Genomic DNA, 11,868 nt, shown 5'->3' on the forward strand with positions numbered 1-11,868 from the left:
GAAATAATGAGACTATTCTCCAAATAGACTTTTTTGTGCTGGTGCATGATGCCTCCGAGCATCGGGTAGTATCTTAGTTTGATGTTGTTGACCCATTGGTTATCATATTGCCTTACAGATTTGTAAACGATGATAATTTTTATAGGACCAAAGAACACTGGTCGCTGTCAATAGAAAATTTCCTAGGATTTCAACCAATGAGTGTCTTTAGAGCTCTCACTTGAACTCAGATGAATCCAGTGCTTTAGAAGAACAGCTTTCAGATGAGTACCGGTACTTTAGAAGAACAGCTTTCAGATGAGTACCGGTACTTTACAAGAACAGCTTTCAGATGAGTACCGGTATTTACAAGAACAGCTTTCAGATGAGTACTGCTAGCCTTTACGATGACAGATTTCTGTTGAGGGCTAGACTAAAACCTTTTACAAAAACTGCTTTCATAGGAACCAATGATATGAATGTTTTTCATATGAGCATTTGGCAGGATAAATTATTTTTTTACTTTTCATATTTCCCTTCTGTTTACCACCCCTTTGTTCTTACTTCAGATGTTAATTGTGATGGCAAGTAACTAAAATACAATGTGTTTGCTTACCAGATAAGAAATTAATTTTGTCAAGCAAACTCAGTTAAAATCTTGTTAATTGTATTTGAGGGAATGTTTATCTTTCGATTGACGCCCACAAAACTTACAAATTCAATACAGTTGCAACCTTTTCTCTAATGAGAGTTTTGAAACAATCTCATCAATCTTTTGATTCTCTTGTTATGGCATAGCCATATTTTGAGTACTTGCAAATTTAATTTCAATCTGGTGATAGCTTATTGTAGAATCCATGCTACAAACATGTGTGAGTTACTTTGCACACAAATTGAGTTTGCTTTACCTACTTGATTCTACACTCTTCTCATAGCGTTTGTGCCTGTCAAATTTTCATGCCTGGAATCAAGACATATTTTGAAATGATACAAAATTCTCCACTTACTGTGATTTTTGTATGTTTTCCTATCAAGGGAAAACATGCTTCATGCTCCTAAAGTTCATGTCAAAATCTCGACATTATTTGGCTCTCAAAAATAAAGGGGTTTGCAGCACAATTTAGTGCAAATACTCAGCAATTTTAGGGTGATGCTAAATTGTATAGCACTGATGGCATGTAGCCTATGTTATGTGGAATCAGCTCCTTGATATAAAACACAGTTTCTTGGCATTGCGATCGCTGCTGGAAGTGAGAGGATAGCACACCTTCTGTTCTTAAATCAGACTTCCCTTACCGGTAAATTTATCTGACTCTAGCACTTAAAGCCTGTTTGTTATTCCTTTGTTTGCCATAGCTAATCCGCATCAAGAAATGTTTACTTTTGGCATGTTTCCACTCTGTGCATGCGTACTGTGCTATACACCGACGGCAATAAAATGTGACTCGCTCAACCAAAACTAGGCGCTTGTCACATCTGAACTTGACAGGTTGATACGGACTTGTTGTTCATTTCCCTTTTGTAGACCTTTTGTGAAATCTATTACAAACTGATTTGGTCACATTTCACAAAAGGTCAACAATAGGGAAATGAACAACAAGTCCGTATCAACCTGTCAAGTTCAGATGCGACAAGCACCTAGTTTTGGTAGAGCGGGTCACAAATGTGCACCCTTTGAAATAATAAAGGAAGTGACCATTTGACTCTTCTTTCGGTCTGTATAGCACTAGCAGGTCTTCCTGTCTGTATAGCAGGGTAAGCTTGTGATACCTTTGTTCACGATGGCTTCTTTGTTTGGGGTGAATCAATTCTGCAATGATAGTTATGTACACTTTCGGACAGAGTCCAAAGCTCTTTTGTAGGGATATTCCAGTGTTGGGTGTGTCAGTATCTGTATACCACATATACCTATCCAAAAAAGCCTGAACAAAGGTCTTGACGAGTCCACTTCAAATATCCGGTCGGTCCCACTGTGTCTGTAGGGCCAGTGTGATAATCCAGAGGCCAGAACACATGGAAAAAGTATGCTGAGGAAGTTTGCTGGAAACAGAACTTTGGCAACAGTGGGTCCCTGTAATTGAAAGCATGTGAATGATGAACAGCATGCTGGTACACTAATTTGTGTGCATGATATTGCCAAATTTTTGCACTGCTTTATATTTGAGATTCATAAAACTGAAACATCTGTGAAAATTTAGCGGTTCGTAGCTTGCCAACAATGAATATTGTGTCGTTTGTAAATACTCATAAAACAGAATGCTAATATCAATAATGATAAGACTACCGAGAAAGACCCTGTATGATAAAGAAAGGGCCAAAGGATAACTGCAGAAGTATTGGAATCTGCATGAACATTGGTACTTGCAAAATGGTACAATGGTAGAGTGAAAACAAGCAGTTCACACCAAAGCAATACTGATATGAAAACAATGATATGACAACCATTACCCGGAAATATAAAATCTACGGTAAGCCAAAAGTGACATTGTTAAAATCTCCCATTCAAGTAGAGTGTAGCATAGGTTATATTTTCTCTCTTTTACAATATCATCCATAACACATAATTTTTCTCTCGACCTAAAAAATCACATTGTAATATTTCTTGCTAAAAATTCTGTTTTTGATGACTTAAGGTTATGACTTCCTCTCATCTGTGTATGTGGCAAGGAGAAATCTGTCTGGTTAGATTGCTATCCTAACTACCAGTATACGAATTACCCCAGTATACATGCTCCAACCCCAAGTTTGTTTTTTCATGTGTCATGTTGATACCAGGATTTGATTATTGTCAAACAAGCACTTGTGTGATTGGCGATTAAAATTTTGAAAGTGTTGCCAATCAGAGCAGTTCAAACTGCTGTTCGTTTTGCTCTACAGGAGTATAGCAAAACAAAATGGGGTTCAAATGTACCTATGCGCAGTTCATGGACCTGTATACAATCAATATACTGGATTGATGTCATCAAATTTGCTGTCTGCAGCAATATTTTTAGATAAACAAATGATCGGTAAAGAGTGCGAGGCATAATCCATTTCTCTAAACATGAAGCATACAGGGAGGAACTTGAATGATTTCTAAATCTCAAACTTTTTGAGCCTCATGCTTGTATGTGACTCTTAATGAAGTTTTCATCCTACAGGTGACAACATACCCTCTCACAAATCCAACACCACGTTCGAGAGCAGACGACGCCAGGCAACAGCCATTGTGATGTTGGGCGTCATCGGGGCAGAGTTCGGTCAGGAGATTGAGCCGAGCAGACGAAAGTCTTCTGTCGCCGCCATGGGGGAGGCGGACAAGAAGAAAGTTGTGGAGGGGTTTGGAATCAAGAAATACTCCCTTGCCATGCACACGAGTAAGTTTGTTGTTGTTTTCTCCCCTCTCCTTTGTCTTCATAGTGATCAATGACAGCATCAAATTCATTGTTGATGGATATCATGAATTAAACAATTAAACTGTTCAGTCACCTCACAGAAAGAGTCACGTGTGCCTCCAATACATGATGTCATCCTTGGTCATGGTCACTGATGAAACTGGCAAGGATAAGTTTGGTCTCCGTGATCAAAGTTCTGCATCCCTCATTTCAGGCAAAGCGCTGACATTCCTGTTACTTCACCCGCCGAGTCCCAAACTACCCGCACACACACCAATCAGACGAGCCGCCATAGATCTGATTGGTCGAGGATTCACTGTCTGGGAGCCATATATGGACGTATCGGCTGTGTTGCTTGGTCTCCTTGAGCTCTGTGTAGATGGTGACAGGCTCGTGCCAAGGTAACAGGCAATTGTCTTAAATGTTTGAAAATGACGATTTTTTTTTTTTATTGTTTATCGCTTCATCCCTGATGGAGCACGTGACTTAGTTTATTTTGCAGAATGCTGTATATTTTGCTTTCACCGAAAGCCCTGAATCCTCATATCCACTGTTAAAAAGGACAGTCGTAGGTGTGAAAACCAAGAAAACTAAGAAGGGGTCGTTAAAAATGCGAGTTGATCTGTAGATATGCCTTGAAGTGTATCTGAATGGTGTGAAATGTCCATAGTCATCAACGTATCCTTAATTGCTTGACGATGTTTTTGATCAGAGTAATGAACTGCTATTATTGTGATGCTTGGCTGTTCCGTTTGCAACCGTGAGTGAGGCAACTGGAACAATACCATTAAAATCTGTCGAACTTTATTTTGCTATGTGCCATTTTATGAATAGATACGATAACATTTCTGGTGCAAATTCAAATGAACTGCCAGGCTGCTTGAAAAGCCACTTTGAAATTATTGTAGATTCTTGAAAACGAGTAAAGGGATTCGAAAGCTGTAAGTCCTCCCACCTAATTCTGCCCCCTCCCATCATAATCGCGGGCATTGCGTAAATGACATCGAGTTGATTGCCACAGATACTGCACTAATTGAGGACTTGGACTGCTTTGGGAAAGTTTGTATCATTGAACTGAAATTAACCAAGGGCACAGAATGGTACCATTAGAAAATGCTTATATACAAAATGTGTAAAAAAGCAACAGTTGTGGCTTTTGATGTCACATGAAATAAGTCGAACACTGGTCGCAATGATTGCAGGAGCCATTGTTGCAACCATAGTGCATTCAGTCATCAATTGACGAAACCGTGCTTTCATTGACAAGATTTTAATTAACACTTTCTGATGATATAAGTGGAATTACTGCACAGTTCATTAGATTTTTGGGGAAATTAAACATTTCTCAAAATTTGCCTTGTCCAGTATCTTTGGCTAACGACTCTATGGCTAATTACGCCTGGTTGAAACTCCTCTTCTATACCTCCACATACATTATTGAGCATGTTAACCGGTGGGTTGCATATATAATGTCATGGCATAACAACCTTGTTTGTGAAAGATGTGCATAAGAGAATGAACATCATGGTTCCATTTCCGATTGATTAGGCTGTTTGCATTGCTGAGGGTGCATGATTGGATGATGCAAGTGATACTGGAAACTGACAAACTTTCTAGCACTTTTTTAGGTGAAAATTTGAAGTCTGCAGTATCAAGGTTTAATACCGCACTTTCAAACCATAAACATGGTGTTTGCCCCACATAATTAAACCCTCTTCCTTCCGTCTAATGGCATCTCTTCAGTTAACCCATTCACACATTTGCTTTTCTTTATTTCACTTACCTTTAGAAAAATATATAAAAACTCCTGTAAACCTGCACGTATTTTTTCGAATATGCCTGAAGTGGGGAGTCATATCATCTCTAATATGCTGTTCCCAAAATCACTGATGACAGCATGAGCACATTATATATAATGATCTGTGATGCTGAAAAAAATAAAGTTTCGTGTGCAGATGTAATAAAAGTGGTAAAGGGGACCAGCTTGGGCAAAATTGGATTAAGATCGCTATTGGCTGCTGACTTTTATGTATTTCGGTTTTGTCTTTTTGTGGGGTCATGGTGGTAAGGTTCGCTGGGAATGGATTTTTCATGTGTTGATAACTTGGCTAAGTAACATAACCCCCAACATTATGTACATGTGTTGGTTTATTGAAAAGAACTTAAAGGTCAACTGCTGCATTCGGATTTTTGAGATGCACGCCAGACTATTTTCAGTAATGAAGTAGGAGTCAGTGATATAAAATCATGCAGGGTTAATAAGATGGTGTTTAATTTGATATGAATGATTTGCTTCAATGAAGTGTTTTAAATTCTCTGTTACCATAGTAGATATTTGTAGCCCTCACTAAGAAATTTCACAATCAGTAAAATTAATATTCAGCATGACGTTTGGCCTCCCATTGAGCCCAGCTGCCGATGCCTGTCGCACTGCGCGACATGCCCTTTCACTGATCGCCACTGCCCGGCCGCCAGCCTTCGTCATTACCATGGCAAAAGAGGTCGCCAGGTATAATGCCATGGCGCAGAATGCCCAGTCGCAGAATACACAGTTGAACACGTCGGTGTTGGTACGTGCCAAACCTGAGATTCTTCGCATAATTGAGCTGCTGGTGGAGAAGATGCCGAATGATGTGGTGGATCTTTTAGTCGAGGTACGTCTTACAAAAAATATTGACATTCGCTACGCTATTAATCTCTAGCTACCAGCTGTAAATCATCCACTGGGTTTAGTCATTGTATACATGAAGCAGTTCTGGATATTCTAACGAAATACATGCTGTTGATTTTGTACAACATTGAAATATAAAATCAGTCTGTATGAACGAATGTATTATGCAGACATATTTATCAAATCACGACAGAAATTGCAGACTCATTCCCTGGGTTACTTTTATTCCAGGCTATGGACGTGATTGTCCACTGTTTAGATCCACCAACTCTCAAGTCAAAAGGCCTGACAGAATCATTCCCCTCTTTATCAAGGTAAGTTTGTTCAGTCTTGACCCTTTGAGAAAATTGTGCCCCCCCCCCCCCCTCCCGATTGGCATATGCAATGTATTGCTGTTCATATCCAGTACCCACAATCTCTGGTTGACATTGTGTTGACAAGGTTTGAAGTATTCTAGCTTTCAAATGAATGAATCAGGATGGTGACTCTTATGCAAGGATATACTGAGGTGTGCCGTGCAAAGTTTGATTTTCATGTTGTTTTTGTTGTAGGTTTTCAATGGTGAGTTATTGTGGAAACAACAGGAGGATTTGTGTTGGTGCTAAGAGTGGAGGGCTAGCATTTTATGAACTGAAACAATCAAAGTGTCAGGTGAGTGGTCATGAAATGCCGAGAGTCGGCTTAAGTTGTTGATTATCATTGTGGAGTTTGATTCAAACTAGTGGGATGGCAGATGCTATACTAGAAAGAGGCCTACAATAATACTTATGGCTGCTCTTGGTTTCTCTTCACTTTACACTTTACATCAAGCATTTATGCGATTTCTGCAAATCACGGCATGCAGTCAGTCCTCGGATTTAAATTTCCAATGTAGAAAAATTTATGTACTGGTCTATTTAACAAACATCTCAAACTTGGATGAACTGAATGTCGTACACAGTGCACTTTATTTACATCTTGCTCTCTTGATAGTCTATACTGAACTCACTGCCCATACTAAGCTAATGAATTGGTGCAACCATGTTACGTGATAGGGTGTAATGTGCAGCCCATGAAACTCTGTTTGTCGATAATTTTGCATTATCTGTCTCTGCTCCTTCTCCACACAGATCATACCTGGTCACACTGGCGCTGTTACTGCAGTCACATTCTCTCCTGATGGGAAGTTCTTGGCGTCTTATTCTCATGTAGACAATAAGTTGATGTTCTGGCAGGTAAGGCCAAAATTGATAAAAATATTCTAAAAAACTCAGTGTTGTATTCATTTGCTGGTGATTGAAAGGGTTTTCTGTTATTGAAATCTCTTAAACGGTGTGGTTTAATCCTAATAAATGTTGCATTGACCTGATCTCAACTTTTCTATTGTCTTGAAAATAGCCCTGTTATGACCTAAACAATTTTTTTCATGTGTCACCAGATGCCCCATGGGTTGGTAAGTTAGCTTGCCACAATTGTCAAGGATACCCTTCCTCAGGCTCTTTATTCTGGCCAATATCATTCCAGAACTACCAAGCTTGTATCTGCTTTGTATGTACTATTAATACTTCATGTAGATAAACAAATCCATGCAATTCCCAAAAAATTCTGAAAATATTTCGAAGGATGTTCTAATTGTGCTTTTGTTGATAATGGTCATGTGGTGTGGTGAAGCAATATGCTGCAGCATTTTTTCAGGTGAACACATCCTTTTGCATTCCTGAAAAAAGAATAATTTGCTAAGATTTTCCTAAAAATAATATGAACTCAAATGTTTGCACTACAAGTCCATCTTTTCAACTAATAATTCTTGAAAAGAATGAGAACAATGATGAACTGATTAACTTGTTGGTCTTCTTTGGATTTATAAAAATGAGATGTTTTGAGGGATGTAAAAATTAAATTATCCATTATATTTGTGGTACAAAGTTTCTCCAATGGGGATTTTTTTCTGATTATTTGGCTGTTTAAGACAGTGCTACAGGAATTGAAATCCTTTTTTTCCAGACGGCTTCAACTGGTATCTTGAGCCTTGGCCAGCAACACACAAAGTGTGTGAGGACATTCGGTACGCCACCGTGCAACATCACGTCAGCTACAAACCTCTTGAAACTAGTCAAACTTGCTTGGTTGGATGGAAGGACCGTTGTATTATGGACTGCCGATGGAACAGAGAACAAATTCAGGGTCTAGGGAAAGTAGGCCTTGATGGGTTGCTGCAATTTACTGTAAACTAGATGTAGATACATTGGTGTCCCATGACGGTACAGTCAGAGAGGCTCCAGAATAAGAATTTGTCTCTCGAGTGGGATCTGTTTATATTGTTGATAAATCTTGTAGCTCAGGAATGCCTTGTGACTGGAGATTATGTAATCTTGGGTGAATACATTAAGGCCAGTATTAGGAAGGGGAACATGCTGACAGTGAGTAGAATAAGCCGGTTAGATTTCCTCAAACATGTACAGTAGGACCTCACTATATAAGGACACTTCTTCTTCCATATACTGGGCATCGGTCTAAGACGACCTGTATGCCCAGGTACATGTACATGGTGCTGGGTGTTGGGGTTGGAAACCCACAGGACTGAAGTGCTGTCCTGAATTGAGAAGTATCCTGATTACAGAGGTTACAGAAATGACCAAATGCAGTGTCCTTAGTAGAGAGTGTGTTCTCAGTGGAGAGGCATCCGCTACTAGTTTTATATCTTCTGGTTATTGTGTGCACATGCTGTATGTCTTTGGCTCCAGGTGCATACTTTAGCCAGGACTGGTTGCATGTTTTTCCGGGTGCACAGATTGTTGATGTGTAGATTCAACTATTGTAAATAGGAAAGATGTATTTAATTTATCTATGTGATTATCTGAATATCTATGTTGTGCATTATGTGGATATCTAATTAATCAGGAGTGCCAATGGAAGCTGTTCTCAGTACAACTTAAAAGCATCTTAGAATATGATGCCTTTGTGAATTGCTATATATAAATGTCCAGGGGGGGCGGGGGCACTCACAATTAAATGTGCAGGGCATCCTTGTCCTCCAAGTTTTTGATAGACACCCTATACAGCTGGTACAACAATGCCAGACCAGGTTATGCCGGACCATAGCACTTGTAAAGTGCTTTAGTTTCTGTATAGAAATAGATGTCTTGGTCTGTGTGATTATCTGTTACAGTACCAGGTTTGTTGTCATGTTTATTGAAATACATGTATGAAGGAAGGAAATGAAGAATATATTTATTGTTTATTTTTCTTTGGTCATCTATTCAGGAATGCTTTATTGTACGATAAGCACTTAGAAATTTAAGAAATGTATGCTTGGGTAGGAATGCTATATACTGGAACCGAATGAGACAACGATAATACTATGATAAGATTCGCTCATATATTTTCGATAATCAGCTTGCAGTGGTTTTGCAGGTTAGGTTGGCTCCCCTGGATCAATCATAGGAAGTGACTATAGTGAAGTGAGGACAGTCTCATCCCAAGTTGTGAATCCTTCCTGACGCTTGCCCCTAATCTGTGAGGTGACAATGCAGTAAGGAAAGGGCCAGAATCTAGTCCCTGGTAATACATGTACATGTAGTTTCTTCTATATCTGACCATCCTATAAGCATCTGTCTCATAGTACACCCATGTAGCTCCCAAGTAGTGCGTCGCAGCCCTGTTTTGTGTCTCTCTAGAATGTGCTCTGATGATATGTGGTATGTCTCATCCATACTAAATGAACAGGGCTGTCTCATGGCAGTGCTGTTGTCTGGAGAACGGGCGTCATTGGATTCCCTGGGAGAGATTGTAACCTCAGATTGCCAGCGTTTTCAGGAAGTATTCACAACTTGGGATGAGACTGTCCTCACTCGAGCGTCGTTCCATGATCCAGGGGAGCCATGAAGCTCCCAAGTAGTGCCTCGCAACCCTGTTTTGTGTCTCTCTAGAATGTGCTCTGATGATATATGATATGTCCCGTTAAGACTAAAGGGACAGGGCTGTCTCATGGCGGTGCTGTTGTCTGGAGGACGGGCATCCTTGTATTCCGTGGGAGAGATCATTGTCATCACATGAATTGGGGACCAGCGTCTTCAGGAAGTATTCACAACTTGGATGAGACTGTCCTCACTCGAGTGTCGTTCCATGATCCAGGGGAGCCATGTAGCTCCCAAGTAGTGCCTCGCAACCCTGTTTTGTGTCTCTCTAGAATGTGCTCTGATGATATGTGGTATGTCTCGTCCATACTAAAGGGACCGGACTGTCGCAAGGCGGTGCTGTTGTCTGGAGGACGGGCGTCCTTGCATTCCGTGTGAGAGACTGTCACCATGTGAATTGGGGACCATCGTCTTCTGGAAGGATTCACAACTTGGGATGAGACTGTTCTCACTCGATTGTATTCTCATGATCCGGAGGAGCTGACACAAAGAGACCGAAGACATTGTGAATTGTTGGGATAAGGCCAGGTGCCAACATAACTCAAGAAATGATACTGTTGATTTCAGTGTCAGATGCAACGTCGGGTTCCGATGCTGTTAGGACAGGGCCAGTATCTATTCTGCGAGAAAGGCTACTTCCATAGCTGACCATCCCATAAGCATCTGTCTCATAGCACCAAGGTAGCTACCAACTGGTGTTTTGAAACAATGTCTTTCACTCAGGAATTTTGCATCTGATCCTTTGTGGCATCTCTCATCCATACCAAAGGAACAGGGGTTGTCTGGAAGACGGGTGTCCTTGCATTTCTTGGGTGTGATTTTCACCTCACACGACCAGCGTCTTCAGGAAGTATTTACAACTTGGGATGAGACTGTTCTCACCCGAGTGTCGTCCCATGATCCAGGGGAGCCATGTAGCTCCCGGCCCAAGTAGTGCTTCGCAATCCTGTTTTGTGTTTCTCAAGAATGTGCATCTGATTGCAAGTCATGGTGTGATATATCGCGACCATACTCAAGGGACCGGGCTGTTACAAGGCGGTGTTGTTGTCTGGAGGACGGGCGTCCTTGGATCCGCTGGGAGAGATTGTAACCTCACATTACCAGCGTTTTCAGGTAGTATTCACAGCTTGGGATGGGACTGTCCTCACTCGAGTGTCGTCCCAAGATCCAGTTGAGCCATGTAGCTCCCAATTAATGCTTCGCAACCCGGTTTTGTGCCTCTCTAGAATGTACTCTGATGATATGTGGTATGTCTCGTCCGTACTTAAGGATGGGTAGACGGGCGTCCTTGCATTCCGTTAGAGAGATTGTCACCTCATGAATTAGGGACCAGCGTCTTCTGGTAGGATTCACAACCTGGGATGTGACTGTTCGCACTCAAGTGTTTTCCCATGATCCGGGAGCTATGAAGCTCCCGGCCCAAGTAGTGCTTCGCAACCCTGTTTTGTGTTTCTCAAGAATGTGCATCCGATCATAGGTCATGGTGTGATATGTCGCGTCCATACTCAAGGGACCTGGCTGTCGCATGACGGTGCTGTTGTCTGGAGAACGGGCGTCCTGGCATTCCGTGGGAGAGATTTTCACCTGATGAATTGGGGACCGGCGTCTTCTGGAAGGATTCACAACCTGGGATGAGACTTTTCTCACTCGAGTGGTTTCCCATGATCCGGAGGAGCCAACACAAAGATACTCATGGCATTATATAAATATTGCCCGTCACCACGGAGTGTAACATGCCCAATGTCGTCACGCCGTGATTAAGGGCAAAATGCCGACCGGCTGGAGCGGGCAACATTGCAAATACCACACGGTCACGTGACCAGTATCAGCCAATCATATTCACGGAATCTCACTCGAGGTACGAGATTATGAATTGTTGGGATAAGGCGAGGTGCCAACATGACTCAAGAAATGATACTGTTGATTTAGTGTCAGATGCAACAACCAA

The 11,868-nt window shown here is 41.1% G+C and overlaps 1 protein-coding gene across 14 annotated transcripts in view; it reads left to right on the forward strand.

Annotated features, from left to right (window-relative positions):
- The window catches only part of LOC135495395 (WD repeat-containing protein 7-like), a 28,755-nt gene extending 19,524 nt beyond the window's left edge, over positions 1 to 9,231 (forward strand). For 6 of the 14 annotated variants that reach the window (XM_064783960.1, XM_064783959.1, XM_064783965.1 and 3 more), the window contains 10 exons: positions 549 to 563; positions 3,120 to 3,335; positions 3,568 to 3,754; positions 4,262 to 4,294; positions 5,737 to 6,007; positions 6,256 to 6,338; positions 6,576 to 6,675; positions 7,134 to 7,238; positions 7,442 to 7,456; positions 8,008 to 9,231. In XM_064783960.1, coding sequence (XP_064640030.1) covers positions 549 to 563; positions 3,120 to 3,335; positions 3,568 to 3,754; positions 4,262 to 4,294; positions 5,737 to 6,007; positions 6,256 to 6,338; positions 6,576 to 6,675; positions 7,134 to 7,238; positions 7,442 to 7,456; positions 8,008 to 8,193 — 1,211 coding nt within the window. In that variant the 3' untranslated portion in view covers positions 8,194 to 9,231. The remainder of the gene's footprint in view (positions 1 to 548; positions 564 to 3,119; positions 3,336 to 3,567; positions 3,755 to 4,261; positions 4,295 to 5,736; positions 6,008 to 6,255; positions 6,339 to 6,575; positions 6,676 to 7,133; positions 7,239 to 7,441; positions 7,457 to 8,007) is intronic. The other 8 variants (XM_064783970.1, XM_064783974.1, XM_064783971.1 and 5 more) reach the window with 6 other exon arrangements.
- The last annotated feature ends 2,637 nt before the right edge of the window (positions 9,232 to 11,868 follow it).

The sequence above is a fragment of the Lineus longissimus genome, chromosome 11, assembly GCF_910592395.1.
Source record: "Lineus longissimus chromosome 11, tnLinLong1.2, whole genome shotgun sequence".
Lineage (NCBI taxonomy): Eukaryota > Metazoa > Nemertea > Pilidiophora > Heteronemertea > Lineidae > Lineus > Lineus longissimus.